The 18,874-nt window shown below is 39.0% G+C and overlaps 1 protein-coding gene across 1 annotated transcript in view; it reads left to right on the plus strand.

The window, feature by feature from the left end:
- LOC134801109 (uncharacterized) overlaps positions 1 to 18,874 on the plus strand; it is a 57,972-nt gene that overhangs the window by 9,397 nt on the left and 29,701 nt on the right. The window contains exons 2-13 of the mRNA XM_063773637.1: positions 103 to 389; positions 768 to 937; positions 4,220 to 4,359; positions 5,287 to 5,455; positions 6,919 to 7,080; positions 9,388 to 9,512; positions 9,897 to 9,973; positions 11,139 to 11,220; positions 14,086 to 14,145; positions 15,705 to 15,784; positions 16,395 to 16,466; positions 17,621 to 17,693. Of these exons, the coding sequence (XP_063629707.1) occupies positions 103 to 389; positions 768 to 937; positions 4,220 to 4,359; positions 5,287 to 5,455; positions 6,919 to 7,080; positions 9,388 to 9,512; positions 9,897 to 9,973; positions 11,139 to 11,220; positions 14,086 to 14,145; positions 15,705 to 15,784; positions 16,395 to 16,466; positions 17,621 to 17,693 (1,497 nt within the window). The remainder of the gene's footprint in view (positions 1 to 102; positions 390 to 767; positions 938 to 4,219; positions 4,360 to 5,286; positions 5,456 to 6,918; positions 7,081 to 9,387; positions 9,513 to 9,896; positions 9,974 to 11,138; positions 11,221 to 14,085; positions 14,146 to 15,704; positions 15,785 to 16,394; positions 16,467 to 17,620; positions 17,694 to 18,874) is intronic.

Raw genomic sequence — 18,874 nt, forward strand, 5'->3', positions numbered from 1 at the left:
GCTGACCATTTAAAAATCTTCACTTTAAAAAAAATGGTAGCATCTGAGAAAATGCAACAAAACTAATTAAGAATTAAGAATCTGATACAATAATTATTTCAGATGTCACGACGCTCATCTTGGGAACGTAGCGTCACAATCGCCGATGGAGATGGACTGTCGGTGATTAGAGAAGAGAAAACAAGTGCTTTCGTTTCAAAGGATGATGTTTCATTCAAAACGGAGTCTATCTATTCTGGGAAACCTGGTAGCGTAACCGGTACAAAGTATGGCGATGCAGACCTCGAAGCTCTGTTTGCTGAAAGAGAAGCTCAATTAAGAGCAGAATTTGACAATGAATTAAAAACACAATTAGGTATGCTAAGGGAACGATTTGACTTCGTGCTGGAGTAAGTAACGTTACAAGAGAAATTCTATTCATGTTTTTATCGCTAAGTTGAGATTAGGTGATAGTTGATTGTATTGTTCAAGTGACTAAACTTTTAAGGCTTATTGTTTGTAAGGACCGGTATATTAAAAATGGGTTTTCTGGGCAGTCTAGTGATGAATTTAATGAATGAATCCTGCTAAATTTAATATCTTCTAGTTTCTGATAAGATTTAGTCTTGACAAATACCAATCAAATGAATAATAAATATAGCAATATATTATTTTTGCCTCTGACTTTACAATAATGTAAAAAAATGTGATTTTTTATTTCATGCGGAAATATCTCGTATGTAGCAGTATATTCAGTTTAGTGTCCAAAAGTGTTTGTGTTCTTACAGACATGAACAAGTCCGCTCGTGTTACATGTTACGGGAAGCTCACAGGGAGAGGAAGGAGAAAATTCAAGCTCTACAAACACAGCTAGAATGTAAAAACTTGACCGGTCTGATGTATGTTATGTGCTCAGAAAGAAGGAAAGCGAAATTGGAAAAGATGAGGATTATTTCCGGTAGGAACTAATGATCCAATATCATTTTCAATGAAACTATACGTAGTCATAAATTTTATTTTTGTTTCAAAACATAACAACGTTGACTTTTTTTATATAGTTCCTTATCAATATCAATCTCTGAATTAAAGAAAGTGTCAACAATAATAGAATAAATTAGTTGGAGATAATTCCAAGTATCTATTTGATTACCTACATTTGCAATTTGCAAGGGATTCTATGTTTGCAAGAGATCTTGTACTTTGATATGAACAACAAGCAGTAAAATAAAAATTATATTATGTTAAATAATATGGATCACTATTATTAAGAATCGAAAAAAGAAACACGTTTTGAGAAAAATCATACCAAAAAAACACCACGCGAGATTATCGTGCATCTGACAGTTGCGAGCACATGTGAAGCGCCTTTAGCCGTTCAAAAAGGTCACAAGCGGACTGAAATTAGCCGGTCGGATGACGGACGCTGTCGGACGTTCGCCGCTAGACAAGACAATGCCACCTTTTTTTATGATCTGGGGGCCTACCGCGAAAGCCGAAGTTCGCAAAATGCGGGCATCTTTCTCTGTCACTCTAATTATGCCTTAATTGGAGTCAAAGAGAAAGATGCCTGCAATTTACGAACTTCGGTATTCGCGGTAGGCTCTCCGCTTTCTAGCGATACTGTTACGCGAAAATAAGCTTTATTACGGTGTTATAGAGATCTACGTATTTTTTGCAGGAATTTCGCAATGTAGCCATGAGGTTTTATGTGATTGACCTTTGTAGTATTGTATAATTTGTTTGACTATGCAAAATGGCTGGCTATACAAACAAAACAAAGGTGACGAAAAAGCTAAATAAAGGGGTTTGATGTTGTATGACTAAGTTCAGACTAAGTTTTTAGGGTTCCGTAGCCTAATGGCAAAAAACGGAACCCTTATGGATTCGTCATGTCTGTCTGTCCGTCCGTATGTCACAGCCACTTTTTTCCGAAACTATAAGAACTATACTGTTGAAACTTGGTAAGTAGATGTATTCTGTGAACCGCATTACGATTTTCACACACAAAATAGAAAACAATACAATCAATTTTGGGGGTTCCCCATGAACTAAAACTCAAAATTTTTTTTTCATCGAACCCATACGTGTGGGGTATCTATGGATAGGTCTTCAAAAATGACATTGAGGTTTCTAATATATTTTTTTTCTAAACTGAATAGTTTGCGCGAGAGACACTTCTAAAGTGGTAAAATGTGTACCCCCTCCTGTAACTTCTAAAATAAGAGAATGATAACACAAAAAAAATATATGATTTACATTACCATGCAAACTTCCACCGAAAATTGGTTTGAACGAGATCTAGTAAGTAGTTTTTTTTAGTCCGACTCGCACTTGGCCGCTTTTTCTACTTTCCTTGACTCATTCGTAGGTTTTTTGCTATAAGTACGTTCAATTTAATGGCTTAGTTTAATTTAATTATTAATTAACTCACGATGAAAATTATGTAAACTTGTTCACTTGTAAGCAAAGTGCATAAAAGCGCATTTAGCACTGTTTAACTCGAAGTGTCACATGTGCGTTGCCTTACTCTTAATAGGCATACGAGGATTAATCATATAGAGATCTTAAAATGTCGTTACAGCTTAGATAGTTCTTATGTTGATAAAAGTTAGACCAAGCTAAGTTGGCAGCGATTTTAATAGCCCAGGCTGTGCAAGTGTTTATTTTAAACGTCAAACTTCTATATCAAAATCGCTGCTAACTTAACTTGGTCTGTTACCACAAAACAACATCTAGGTACTTTCAGCTGTCTAATTATGGCCACATTTTATACTACGTCGGTGGCAAACGAACATACGGCCCGCCTGATGTTAAGCGCTTAGTACCGTAGCCTAATGTTAGGCCTTAGAATAATGCTTTGACTTTGAATGAAATTACCGCAGCGTTAGCATGGTCGTGTTTTTATCGCCGGTCGCGTCATGCGTTCCTTTCGCATTAACTTACTTAGAACTTAGAGTTAGACCAAGCTAAGTTGGCAGCGATTTTGATATGCCAGACTGTGCAAGTGTTATTTGTTAAACATCATTATTTCATAGAAGTTTGACGTTTAAAATAACACTTGAGTCTGGAGTCTGGACTATCAAAATCGCCGCCAAGTAGCTTGGGTAACTCTAGTTAGATCGTGACAGGCATAGTGACAGACGATAAAAAACAACGGGTTGCACTCCGGGAGTGCCGACAGAAGTGAAAACTCAATGACTAGTCCAAAATGTCTGCAGCACTATGTATAATTGACCCATCCTCCTTTCTATTGAAAAACTTTAGCTTAAATTTGTAGCGTTAATTGTTTAAAATTCGAATAGAAATTGTAAAGTTACCTTGCAGACCTCGCATCTAAATATTGGTCATGATATTTTGAGTTTTATTCACCAGTATTAGAGTTCACTTTTATTAGCGATTTCATCAAGATGTAGCTTTATTGAATTATATTGGAGTGATATAAAGTAATGTAACTGTGAGATCCTCGTATTTCAGCCCGTACAAGATTAGAACATTGCTTTATTGCTTAATATAAAAGTCCAGTTTTAAATAATTGAGGCCCCAATTTCACCACGGTGACAGGCGCGACAATTGTAAAATCACTGTTGCTGACGTCACAGGCATCCATGGGCTACGGTTACCACTTACCATCGGGCGGGCCGTATTCCTGTTTGCCACCATCATTGTATTATTAAAAAAAACTTTATTATATCGGAATAAAACAGATATTTCTTTTGCGTAGTTTCTGACAATTGTCAAGATTTAGAAGAATTGTAGGTAATTCTTGACAGGTAATGAGTTATATGTCGGAATTTCGTGACAATTGTAGTGTTTCTTGTGACAATTGTCATAAACATAGCAAGAGAAATATCTGTTTTTTTCCGATATAATAAAGTTTTTTTAAATAAAACAATGATGGTGGCAAACAGGAATACGGCCCGCCCGATGGTAAGCGGTAACCGTAGCCCATGGATGCCTGTGACGTCAGCAACAGTGATGTTTTACAATTGTCGCACCTGTCACCGTGGTGAAATTGGAGCCTGATTATGATACGTTATGACTAAAGTTCTTTGGTGAATAATATTGTCCGTCACACATGACGTCAGCGCGTTACGCGTTACGCGTTACGCTGTCTCGAGTTTATCATTTTTTCCCCACTCAAAAAGTGCTCAGCGCCGCTAAAGAAGTTTTCACTTCAAAACCACGACCATTGCTAATGTCCCTTATTTATCTGACCCCCCCCCCCCCCCCATTGTTCTAGAGTACACCAAGTACATCCTCACCCTCCAAGACATCCTCACGGAAGGCCAGCGCCTCATACTCCACCTGTCTCGAGGGTACAAGACAGCTGCTCGAGTGGACCACGAGTGGCGACAGAAAATGAAAAGCATCATCAAAGAGGTACTTTGAGGAAGGGAAAATCAATTTAATTATTTGTTTCAACCATACATATTTTTTGGATCAACATTTTATACATATACACTTTGTTTTTGTTTTTTTACTTTTTGTGGGAAATAAGGGCAAATTTAAAGTTAAGAACAAATGACGAATGCTTTTGTGTCGATAGTCGATGCTCATTGATTGTATAATAAATAGATATAATATAAATACTTATAATAGAAAATAATGGTATATTAACTTTAATAGCGCCTTACAGAATACTCATAGACGACTTTTTGCATTGATCATAAAATTAACAAGGCACTTTGATTAAAATCGACGATAAATAAATAAAAAATGTTTAGTTCTAAATGAATATTCAGATGGGTACAGTTTTTACTGACCTCCACACTAGGCAATGCCTGTCCTGTGGAGGAGAGATAGTAAATTTTGAATATTAATGACAATTTTTATAATTAAGAAATTCGATAGGACGTAGATTTTTTACTTATTTCCATAACAATTCTATTCCGTGTTGTGTTGTTGTGTGTGTGTGGCCTTTCCCTATATCACCTGCTCGGCGCAATACCTACCTTATCACACACGACTGACACGACGGACACTTTGTTAGAAGTATCGCACAATACCTACATATGAAGGAATGAATGAAAATCTTTATTTTCAAGCAACTGACCGATAGATAAATACCTACCTTAAAACTAGCATACATTATTATAAAATATATCTTAAAACTAAAAACACACAATTATGGCTGCTTGCTATGCGGTTCGGAACCCCGCAGTGTCAAGGAGCCTGCCGCCTGCCTGCCGCGGAACCGCCGGAACTTGACACTCTTCGGCCAAAACTCCTCCTTGGCGTTCAGATGTTCAGTCGGAAAGCTCAGCACAAAAGAATAAAATTGACACTACCTATTCTCTAATAATGTAGTTCCAAGAATACGTTTACCACTTCGCCGGCGGCACCCCTGAGTCCAACCAGTACGTGTTTGACGTGCCAGCCCTGTTGAGGACAAAGGCCTCCATCGTCGACGACCCTGAGGAAGACCCGTGCACGTGTGAAGAAGATGGAGAAGAAGAAACGGTGGTAGACGAAGATGGTAAGAATCAAGTACAGTGGCGTTCAAAAGTGCATGGATAGATATCGACCGTAATGCCTTAATATTACGGTTGAAACATCTCCATTCACTTTTGAACGCCAGTGTACCTAGACCAGGCGGCCTAGCCAAGGTGACAATCGCTTGCGCTTCGCCATCGAATCGCTTTGTGTCTCTCTATCGCTCTTCCATATTAGTGTGACGGTGACGGTTGCATTTCGTTCGCTACGGAGCGATAGCGATTGGCATGTTGTCTACGGGGTCAGGGTCGCATTTTATATACCTACAAGTGTCGGCTGTAGACACTCATCGAGAGACCCTGAGACAGGCAGATAATGAGTGTGTATACACGGTGTGGCCTGTAACACGAGCAAATAATTAAAACATAGATTGTACTCCTCAAACGGTGACACTTTTGTTCTACAACTTTTAAAAATTATGAAGTATTTAGACTCCCTATTTTTCATACAAAATAAATATTATTTTCAATGGACGCCATCGCCACGCCATATCATTGTGATTGACGTTGCTTGTCACGCCTTAAACATAACAAAATTCGCAATACATTGCGTCTTAGAATAAACTTTAAAGTGTATTAAAAATCAAACCACAAGTTATTTTTAAAAGTCGCTGAACAAATGTTGGTCAGTATGAGGAGTACAGCCTACAGTTTAATTTTTTGATCATGTTACAGGCCACACCCGGTATACTGAGGGCTTACCGCAAACCACGTTCGACGTGTTGCCTCCCTGTGCGACAAGGAGGCAACACGTTGAACGTTTTTCGCGGTAGCGGTAGGCCCTGCTCCCTTCGCATATCAAATTTCCAAAACGCTAATAGTTTGCCATCTCAGAACTCAGCCATTTGTAAATTTCTGAATTGTGCAAATAAGTTTCATCATAAAATTTAAAAATCTCGCTATACCTACCTACTCCATAAGCAAGAGACAGTGGCGTAGCGTATACCAATCTAGCGGTGGGCGAAAACCACATCTACGAGGCCCTTTTCAATGTGTTTTCCCATGGTAATAAAAAGGTTGGCTTTGCGAGGCCCACCCACGCCCACGCCTAGGTAGGTACGCCACTGGCAAGAGTAATTAATACATTCAAAGTTTTATTTGTTATTCTTAATTCATTCTAACATCACTTTGATTATTTTGCTTCTCCTTGGATTTCAGGGGCCGGAAATTCCGGTCTCTGATAGGCTTACGCGAGGATATAGATCCAACACGCAGAGGCCCCTTGGAGAGCTTTAATGTCATGTAGAACGCCTGCTGGAACCCGTTCATAGACGCAACAATAGACACCCATGAACTGGTCTCAGCAGGCATTGGGACTAGGTAAGTATTGTAGAAAAAGTGAAGAGTGGGTATACGGATACCGGTCTATAGATTGAAGTTTCGGTGGACAATGAGACTGGGCTATTGTAGAGAGGTCGGACACCTGCCATTACAATGTTTTATTTAGGTGTAAAAGAAGATAAGAGGTGGTGGGAGCTGCTCGACTCCCCGTGCAAACCGTTCGTCGTGTTCGGAGACATGGCCGAGTTCCGACCCCCGCAGCGCCGGCAGGTCGTCGCTTCTGCTAATGAAACTCTGAAGTCTGCACCGCCTAAGTGGAAAGATTATGGTAAGAATATCTACAATACTTACACTAGTGCTCCAACACATTTCCCAGTTTTTTATGATAAGAAAATCTACGCGCTTTCATGCGAGGCCGAAGGCTAAGCTTCAGAAAGGCCTGGCCTAGAACATCATGAGGTATTTCTCATTCCTACTATTATTGTATCGGTAATATTACTCGGCCCGCCATCTTTTCATTTGAGGCTCGAAGCGAAACAATTCGGGAATCCCTAAGATACACCATGTCTATGCATGGAAAATGTTTTATATGTTCGAACCCTCTTTATTATTCATGCTTCATGAGCAGTGATCGAAATAGGCAGAGTATTACCTACACTTGGTAGAACATAGATAAAAAGTGGAGACTTCCTTACGACAAAATTTTTTTGCGGGACTAAAGTCCCGGGAATTTACCGAATAATTAATATTGTTCTGAATAGTACAAAAAACAATGCAAACTGCTTCAAAACAATAAATAGGCATAAAATAAAACAACCAATATATAAACGGATTCTTCTAAATTTATTTTTAATAAACTCTCTTTATGTACAAAGTTATTACTATTTTATTAAGTCTAAATATAAATAACATTGCAACTCAATCTAGCCGACCAAAAACCGCTCGTTAGTTTGAAGACGCTTACGCGTCGTCGTCGCTGAACGCATGCGTACGCATGTTCATACTAACGAGCGATTTTTGGTCGGAAGTATGCACAAAACATATTTGTACAAATATTAAAAATATTTGAGACGCGCATAATCGAAGAGCTGAACTTTGTGTAGCAAAGCTGCAAATTCCCATCAAAATCAACACGTGCAAACTTGCAAATAACACAAAACCCCATTTTAAGGTACAAACTTCAAACTCCGAGTACAGTTTACAACCGTTTTCTCAAATTTAGTTGTAGTCTGGCAAGTACACACCAGTGTTTTTCGCATATATTTTTGATTTAAATCGTTACAAGCTTACACGTGTCTATTTATGTAGGTACAGTACGGTAAGTATTATGTATGTAGGTTTAATACATTACACGGCCAAATTATGAACATAGGCAAGTGACTCAAGTCAATAGTCATAGTTCGTGACCATATATTTCAGCCTTTATTTTCTTACTTTCGATTATACACACAATGAAAAGGATAAAAATGTTAAATAATAAATACATTATCTCACCTTGAAACTTGGTACTTTTGCAGTATCCGTGGTGTTTTCAGTATCCAGTAATCGCCAAATCCAATCAAAGCAAAATCGGTGTCCGAGTACAGGCCGTGTGTAATCAAGTATAGCAGGCGAAATTCCAGTAAACAAGCAAATGTCAAATATTCAAAAAACACAGTATCTACACTTCCGTACGTACTCGACAAGGGATAGTAAGAAACTGGCCGCGTAGCCAAGATGCGAATCGCTTACGCTCCGTAGCGATCGAAACGCAACTGTCACTGTCACACTAATATGGAAGAGTGATAGAGAGACATAATGCTTTTCGTTGTCGAAGCGATAGCTATTGTAACCTTGGCTAGGCCGGCAGATGTCAACTTTCTATTTAATGCATAAAAAGGGTTGCAGGTAACAGCGATAAGTGATAACGACATCTGCTTTGTCTTTTAGACGATAACAATGGAAAGTACAATTAACATAGTAAATAGTAATACTGTTATTTCTATCTCTTTCACTTAAACACAGCTGGTATTGGCGTAAAAGAGACGGACAAGTTTGAAATAATATAAATACAATAATGTTATATTATCACTCGTAAACTAGTACAAACTTGTAGTCTTGTGGTTACTATTTAATTTTACGTACATTGGGGATACATTATGAGATTTTATTTATTTTACTGATTCTTAAATCCGGGAAGTCCCGGAAAAATTTTTATCGCAAGGAAGTCTCCACTTCATGACTTTGTTCTACCAAGTGTAGGTAAATATACTCTGTCTATTCCGATCACTGTTCATGAGCATAAGAACCCATAACTAAGGGCAAGCCACATTTTATCATGTTTTCTATGTAATTAGGTATTTATCTATTTTTATATTGTTTATGTCATCTATTCTAGTCTCTCTCTCTCTCTCTCTCTCTCTTCCTTCCTTGCCGTATCCGGCAATGGCGACTCCAACAACAATTCTTATCCGGATTATGAAATGCCCTAATGTGGCTCGCAAAACCAAGTACCCACACTATAAGCCTCAATAGCCTCATTGAGCTTACTGTAGGGCTAATATTGGGGCTAGGTCGATTTGTGTAAGATTTTTGAACGAATGAATGAATGAAAGAATGAATATTCTATTTTATTTTTACTACTCTTTCCTTCCAGTTTTCAACGAGATGTTACTGAAATCCGACTGTCCCCGTGCTGAGGTCATCAAAGATGAATACCCGAAGCATTTGCCAGGGGACAAGTGGGAATGCCAAGGCCACGTGGACAACGACTCTAGCGATGTAAGCTTTGTTTATATTACGATAAGGTCCAGTTTCCAACGAGATGGTCATAAAGGATGAATACCCGAAGCAGTTGCCAGGGGACAAGTCACAACTGGGAATATCGGGCCGTCGCGGAGAACGACTCGAGCCGTGGGCGAAACCACAATCTGCGAGGCCCTTTTCAATGTGTCTTTCCCAAGGTAAGTATAAAAAGGTTGGCTTTGCGAGGCCGACCGAGGCGAGACCGTGGGCGAAGGCCCCATTCGCCCACGCCTAGCTACGCCACTGATGCTGATAGCCGGCACCATGGGCAGGACAGCAATATGGTTACACGCGTGCGATAGAGATAGGAACAGGCGGTTCAATGTACGATATTCTCCGTGTTTAACGTTCTTACTTCAGTCTTCCAGATTCGACGGACGGCGTATGACCACCAACAGCAATGAAATGCGTAATATGGGTTCCATCCTGAAAATTATGTGAGTCAAATGTTGTCTTTTTGGTAAAATATACGTTCATTAGTAGACCTTAGGGCTTCCATTACCGGGATCCCGGGATCCCGAAATACTGGGATCCCGTCTGTTTAAACGCATTTTTCAATACCGGTATTTTTTAATGCAATACCGGGATCCCGGTATTTTCAAAAACAAGGAAAATGTGCCGATTATACCGTTTAAAATCCAATATTTTTTTTAAATTCGGCTATATCAAGAAGATTACTTGCCCATTTAATTAAAGAAGATAATTTAATTGAAACAAGATCTGTGCATAATATGCGTTACATAAATATTTGGTGATGAATTCTGATGTTCAGGATATGATATTAATATAATTAGTTCTTAAAATTATATCAAAAAGTAGAAAGAAATGAGCAAGGCATTGTACCTAGTATGGCAAACGAATTTTTGGTGGCAAATTTGAATATAGTTGGCTGGTTTAATGGGTTGAACCATGAACTAAAAATGTGACTGGTGAAGTCAACAAGGCGGATAAAATGATTGCCAACATGGAGGGTGAAATGAGAATTATTGCAGATGGCGATTATTGTTTAACATCCTAAGCTAAGGACATACAGTAAGGACATACATAAAGTTCACGCATAATGTAACATTAGCAATAAGGTTTTCTCAATAAATTATTCTTATTCTCTACTTATTCTTATATCTGGTGTTACAGTGAGCCTCTTTTTTATAAAACTCAAAAATTTTAAGCGATTCATAGTCAATACCGGGATCCCGGGGTCGCGGTATTGATGAAGACAGTTTCGGTATTAATACCGGTATTGAAAGAAGTCCAGTATTTGGAAGCCCTAGTAGACCTAGAGATTTTCCTAGCACGAACGTCATGTCAAAGAGAATTTAGTATAGAGGCGTATTGCCAAGGCAAATTTTGTAGTCACAGTTAATTTACTGCCATCTTTCGACACATCATTAAACCTTTTAGAACGCCTTTTAGGACTTTGATCCTTATTCTTTCTCTGATATGTGTTAAATTTGTTAAATATCAAAAGGTGTCGCCATATAAACGAGTAAAGACCAAAGGTATGGCGCCATTGCTCGATAAGATACCTAAATTCTCTCTGGTCATATTGTTAAAGTTCCGATAATCATCAAGGCTTTTTCATCACTTTCACTTTGTTTTCAGCACATCAAGTGGCTTATTACCACCAAAAACCAACCTGCTTGCAGCGAGGGACTCCATGGAGATCGCCTCCTCCACCAAAATTGTAAGTTATATACCCTTAAAGCCTTTTCACACTGTACGATCGAACGTTGATTGTATCGGTATAGATGTCTTCTCTTCTCTATCGTATCGCTCTTGGCAGAGCGGTCGTGGTCACGTTGAGGCGTCCGCATCGGTAGTAGAGGCGGACACAGCCCTTCGCACGATCTCCCGCCATCGGCATAGATGTAGTGTATAATTTTATTATTTTCCATCGTATTTTCACGGTTACGTACTTACGAACGTGTCTTGCTATTTCAGTCAGTCTCGGTACAAAAAGTACTGAAGTTGACAGAAGTAGCATGACAAATACGAACGTTTCCGAAAAAAACCGGGCAAGTGCGAGTCGGACTCGCGCACGAAGGGTTCCGTACCATAATGCAAAAAAAAGCAAAAAAAAAAAACGGTCACCCATCCAAGTACTGACCCCGCCCGACGTTGCTTAACTTCGGTCAAAAATCACGTTTGTTGTATGGGAGCCCCACTTAAATATTTATTTATTCTGTTTTTAGTATTTGTTGTTATAGCGGCAATAGAAATACATCATCTGTGAAAATTTCAACTGTCTAGCTATCACGGTTCGTGAGATACAGCCTGGTGACAGACAGACGGACGGACGGACAGACGGACGGACGGACGGACGGACGGACAGCGGAGTCTTAGTAATAGGGTCCCGTTTTACCCTTTGGGTACGGAACCCTAAAAATATGATGGAAAACAATTATGCACATCTGTAAAACTCTTTAGCAGCTGCTTTTCTTTAAAGATCAGAGGGCCTACCGACCTAACCAAGATGCCAATCGGTAGACATAGATATTTTTCTAGCACGAACGAGGCAGAGCGTTTTCCAAAAAAAATGTACCTACATTTCATTCATATCTTCAAAATATTGACTTCTTGGGCTCATTTTACTCAGAATCATTTGTACATTCACGCCTCATACATGAAATGATGAATGTGTCCCAAGATTACCTTTCCAGATCGTCACATTTTTTTTATTTGTAGGAACGTGACGCACTGGGAAAGTATTTTTCCATACAAAATTTTGGGACACATTTTTTCATGTATAAGGCGTGAATGTAGGTACAAATGATTCTGAGTAAAATGAGCCCAAGAAGTCAATATTTTGAAGACATGAATGATATGTACATTTTTTTTGGAAAGCGCTCGGCGACGCTAGTGACTTTCTTCCGATATTTAGTTTATCGATACCTATCTTATAAGTTTCATATACAAAGGCCACATTTGGAAATAAATGAACAAGAATGAATGAACTAAATATCGGAAGGAATTAAGTGACTAGTCACTAACATCGCCTCGTTCGTGCTAGAAAAATCTCCATGTCTCTCTCTCTGCCAATCGGTTTCGCCGTAGCGAACGAAACGGTAATGTCTCTATCACTCTTCAATATAAGTTCGACAGAGAGATATTAGCGTTTGGTTCGGTACGACGGCGCAAGCCCAATTAAGTGGGTACAATGGGCGCTAAAATGAGTAAAGTAAGATTTTCTTTAAGTATTTTTATTTCTATCTACTGTTAAACTAAAACACCAATCATCATCAAATAAAGGATTTTATCTACACAGATATCATAAACTCTCTATGATGCCTTCAAAATCCGTAAATAATGGCCCACGTTACGATAAACTGTTTTGTTACAGCAAATTTATTATCTGTGAAAATGTGGTAATAGCTTCATTACTCTATCAAAATCGATTTGGTAATGACATTCAAATTTCGAACATCTCTGAAAAAAAAAGCAATTTGATTTGACCCCTATTCTAATATCAGTCGAGATGACGTTTTATTCGAAATCAAATGACAATTGCATACAATATTGACAAATCTCGCATGTAAGTTGGTATCGGACGATATGGTAATCGACCCCGACTCTAGTTTGTCTTTGAATTAAAAAAAACTACGGATGCGTGACATGCGTGAAAAAAGTTTTCATTTGCCGCCATTTGACGTACAGTTTATCTTTTAATTAGTTTGTAAGTAAAAAATAATTTGTTTTGTTGTTTTTAAAGTAACTATAACAAAAGTTTCGTGTAAAATGTACGATAAAGATATTTCGGAGACGCCATCTCATATCCGCGAGTTCCGCCAGAGAGGAAAGTGCCCCAATGTCGGCTGTAATATGAGGTTAGTGAATATATCATAGAAAGTTTATAATATGTGTGTAGATAAAGCAGTGTATGTAACTGTACATAATTAGGCATTAAAACACTCGTGTGATACTATTATGAAACTCATTTCATTCGTTTCATAAACCCACACTCGTATTTTAATGCCTTTCATTATGTAGCAGTCACATAAACTACTATAATATAATAAAACAGACATAACCGGGCAGCCCCATTACGACGCCGCGCCGCCATTGCGGCGAAGCTCATCTGTCACCGTCAGAGGGGCTACCGCGAAAACCGAAATTCGCAAATTGCGGGGATCTTTCTCTTTTACTCCAATGAAGGCGTAATTAGAGTGACAGAGAAAAATGCCCGCAATTTGCGAACTTCGATTTTCGCGGTTATAGCCCTGGTCCTTGGCGCGCTATATAATAGTGATGTGACCATTTCCAATACCGATTGTTGGGCTGCACACGCAAAAGCTCTTTATCGGTTATCACTAGGGGCTATTCATAAATTACGTCATTTCAAATTGAGGGGGGGGGGGGTCTGGACATCGGATGATAGTAGCATGACGTAGGAGGAAACGGGGTCATTCGAAGCATGATTTTTAGGGGGGGGGGGGATCAAAAATCGTCAAAAATAGATGACGTAAGTAATTTATGAACAGCCCCCTACCTATGAGTATTAAGCCAACCTACCACCTACCTATTAACTACTCAAGCTGTTTCATAATTTCAGCGAGGAAAGAAGAGCGGCTGTGACGTAAAAAAAATGTCCATCTGTATTGCAAGAACCAGAGTAAGTGTTTTTCAATGTTGTTTACGTCTTAGGTCTAGGAATAAAACCTATTTAAATAGGTTATAATCTTTACGTGCACACTAGCGCCACTGCTAAATAATCGTGATTATTTCAATTTAACTAAAGATATTTAAAAAAGGGGGCAGCTACGTATACGTACTATATTTTGTATTTAAGTATCTTTTGAACACATCAAACTATGTAGTTTTTATGTTGCTGGATTCGTCGATCTGTGAACTCAAAACAAAAACGACCGTATTTTAACTTTGGACGCATAGATTGACGAATCCAGCAACATAAAAACTACTTAGTTTGTTGTACCTATTCAAAAGTTACTTAAATACAAAATACAGTACGTAGCGGCCCCCTTTTTTAGGGTTCCGTACCCAAAGGGTAAAACGGGACCCTATTACTAAGACTTCGCTGTCCGTCCGTCCGTCCGTCCGTCCGTCCGTCCGTCCGTCCGTCCGTCCGTCCGTCCGTCCGTCCGTCCGTCTGTCACCAGGCTGTATCTCACGAACCGTGATAGCTAGACAGTTGAAATTTTCACAGATGATGTATTTCTGTTGCCGCTATAACAACAAATACTAAAAACAGAATAAAATAAAGATTTAAATGGGGCTCCCATACAACAAACGTGATTTTTGACCAAAGTTAAGCAACGTCGGGAGTGGTCAGTATTTGGATGGGTGACCGTTTTTTTTTTTGCTTTTTTTTTTTTTTTTTTGTATTATGGTACGGAACCCTTCGTGCGCGAGTCCGACTCGCACTTGCCCGGTTTTTTTAAATATCTTTCGTTAAATTTAATTAATTGAGCGTTTTCCAAAAAAAAAAGTACTTACATTTCATATTCATGTCTTCAGAATATTGACTTCTTGGGCTCATTTTACTCAGAAGCATTTGTACATTCACGCCTCATACATGAAAAATGTGTCCCAAGATTTCCTTTCCAGATCGTCACATTTTTGTATGATTTTTTTTTTCCTTTGTATGAACGTGACGCACTGGAAAAATATTTTTTCATACAAAATTTTGGGACACATTTTATCATGTATTAGGCGTGTATGTACAAATGATTCTGAGTAAAACGAGCCCAAGAATTCAATATTTTGAAGACATTCAATGAATGAAATGTAATTTTTTTTGGAAAACGCTCAATTACGATTATTTAGCAGTGGCGCTAGTGTGCACGTTAGATGCAGATGCAACGGATAGTTGTTTGGCCGGCGGAATTATACCTACATTTCGGTTCTTCAGGTTTTGACCGTAGTTAATGTCCGCGTGGTTCATGCGGACTCATCTTTAATAGGTTCGAAATGAGTGTGAGGCTGTGAGCGTGCGAGTGGAATGTATAAATTGCTTTAAAATAATAAACGGGTACAATTATGACCGTGACTGTTTCTTAGATCCAATTTGTTTACTCCGAAATCAAGCAATGTTACTCTCCGGCCGGAATATAGGTCACTATCCGGTATCCGGCCGGATATTAAATTATTGTCCGGATACCGGATAGTAACCGAATATCCGGTGCATCTCTACTCTTAATGTTTTGTTTTTAGTCGTCGAGTATGCAGTATTTGCCGAAAGAGTTCATGCCCGGAAAATCCAACGATATAAAAGAGTTCAAGCCAATAGTCCGGTAAGGTCAACTTTGTACAGTCTACAGCAGAAGTTGCCAAGCGGGCCGTTCAAAAAGATCTTGACGCGACTTTATTGTTAAGAGAATAAGAGCGTGTCAAGGTCATTTTGAACACCTCGTCCGCTTAGCAACTTCTGCTGCTGAGTGCTGAGTGTACAGTAAGCTGCAAAGTTAAGTGACCCCCCTCCCCCTGCATAGAAATTTGTTTTTTTGAATTTTGTTTTGTCGTTGAAACCGTCGTCGAAATTAGGCCAGCCCGTGGGAATCAATAGGGAGCATTACTGCAATGTTCTGCCGCCAGAGTGCAGCACTAGTGAACACAGTAAACCATAGAGTAAGTTATACATACTAGGCCTTAAAACAGTTTTTGACAAGTTTTCACTACGACATTGATGTATCAAGGCGGTTTGTTTACAGGTGCCTCAGGTTATCTGCCTCTCTATCGATCGAATAGGCAAGGGTGATAAAGAGGCAGAAACCGAACTTTCGATTACTTATCGTGTTTCGCGGTAGGCCCTGTGATTGTGCTAGTGACGCCCTCTACGCAGAGTTTTGCGTAATATTCCCTATTCGGACGGCCGACAACTGATGATTATCTTTTTTTTTATAGTGACCAACAGCGCCTGTCTGACGAGACCTACGATGAAGCGGAACCTACGGGGGTCACCAAAAACGGTTTAGAGTACGTATAGAGTTCAAAGAACCATAGGGGTATGGAGTTCAAAGAACCACAGGGGTTATGGAGTTCAAAGAACCACAGGGGTTATGGAGTTCAAAGAACCACAGGGGTTATGGAGTTCAAAGAATCACAGGGGTATGGAGTTCAAAGAACCACAGGGGTTATGGAGTTCAAAGAACCACAGGGGTAATCAAGTTTTACGCTGCCTTGCCACTGAGTGAGACGCTGCCTTTCCTATGAGTAAGAGACGTGCAGGAATCTATCTACCAACAGTGTTGGCCGAAAGTTAATGCGAATTGAAAATGTTGGCCATAAACCATTATAAATTGAACCTTAAACCGTAATCGTCCGTAATCGTCCGTTACGGTTTAAGGTTCAATTTATAATGGTTAATGGCCAACATTTTCAATTCGCATTAACTTTCGGCCAACACTGCCTACCAATCGCATTGGTTCTCTTCTCGGCTGCGCTGGGTTACAATTACAACCAATGCTATTGGTTGGTTCTTGCACGTTTTGCACAATGAGAGAAAAGGGAGCCTTAATATTGGAGTTTGCGAAGGGAATGACATGCACGCTGACTGTCACAAAAGATACTACTAAAACTAAAGGTACTTGATATAGGTTTACTCGGGTAATTCCGAATTCCGAAATTCGGATAATTCCGAAATTCAGATGAAAGTCACCCATAATTCCATCATAATAAAAGTCTCTTTTCGGAATTATCCGACAGCTTTCGACATTCGGAATTACCCGAATAGACTTAATTCGTCTTTTTGCATTAGAAAAAAGGTAAACAATCTTGACGTGTCTTTTTATTGAAAAACACTTTTGAAAAAAAAGTCACGGCAAATATGTAATAATTATAAATCATATATGATTATTTACATTCTTTTTGCTTTCATAAGTAATAGTTACTGATTTTTAAAAAGCGTTTTTCAATTAAAAGACACGTCAAGATCGCGCAGTCTTTTTCTAATGCAAAAAAAAACGAACTATAGAACAATATGGTTCGTATTGTTCGTGGGTACCTCCTATCCGAATCAACTCTTGTGAACTAAAAAATCGTAATTATTTTCATTATAAAAATGGTTCTTAGTATTTCAAAATTGTGACTTTACTTCTGATGCCTACAGTACTGTTGTTTTTCCTTTGCAGCAGCATTCAAGACAGCCTGCTAGTCATACCCTCTCACAAGGCAGATACGGATCATAAAATTCATTATGAAAAAGTAAGTAACTTAACCCTCTTTTCCACACACATATCATAAACCCTCTAAGATGCGTTCAAAAAGTGCATATTACGCCCAGCATTAAGAAGAACTATTTTGTCAGAACAAATGTCTTACGCAGCGTACTACGCAGGCGAACAACACGCGAACGCGAAGCGAAGCGATGTGGCGCGGGGTGAATCAATCCTTTGATACCTATAGAAGTGTTCTACGTGGGCGATCTCGTTGCGAACGCGAACGCCTTGGGCCCGCCGCGTCGCGTTCGCGAGTTGTTCGCTTGCGTAAGACGCAGCGTTAATCTGTGAAGACTGGGGCTCTGGGCTGGGTCTAGAACAACAGTAGGTAAGTAGATATTTTTCTAAACTCATAACTAGAATAATAATTAGCGCCACTTGTACCATCCCACTACAGATAGTTCGTTTTTTTTATTATTAGAAAAAAGGTAGGTCTTGATGTGTCTTTTAATTGAAAAACACGTTTTAATAAGACACGGCAAATATGTAACAATTATGAATCTAATACGATCATCTATATTCTTCTGCTTTCATAAGGTGGAATCCCTTTTCGCAGAACTATTTTTGGCGGAATTTCATTTGCCAACAAACATTTCACACCGACATTTCACATTGACAACTAACGATTAGCTTTGCTCCCGCCTTAGTCTTCGAGGTTATTTTTTTTTCAACAACCCAAAACACGTAATTACACAGCAACTTTCGGGCCAAATATCCCAACTTTCGTGTCAAATATCTCCGCCATTTTTGATTTTAGAGGAAAGTTTATTAAGAAAAAAGTGATGATGTCCCAGAAACGGCCCCCCTTTGGTACAGTACAGTCTGACCAAATGAAACAATTGGTAGACAAAACAACTAAGTGTATATTATGCCAACTAAAACATTCTACGACATGAAAGTTGGCATTTTGAAAATTTACATTATAAAACACAGACCAAACGTTTAGTTGGTAACTGTGCGGTTGGCAAATAAAAAAAAACAATTTGATAAGTTGGGAAATGAAAATTCGGCGAAATAAAATTCCGCCAAACGTGAGTTGGGAACTGATAATCGGCCATACCATTTTCGGCGATAAATAAGAGAACCGTGGAATCCGTTTATTATGACTCCGCATATACTGACCAACCGCTTATTATGACGTCATTACTGTGCGAAGTTTGGTTTTCA

The sequence above is a fragment of the Cydia splendana genome, chromosome 21 (genome assembly GCF_910591565.1).
Source record: "Cydia splendana chromosome 21, ilCydSple1.2, whole genome shotgun sequence".
Classification (NCBI taxonomy): domain Eukaryota; kingdom Metazoa; phylum Arthropoda; class Insecta; order Lepidoptera; family Tortricidae; genus Cydia; species Cydia splendana.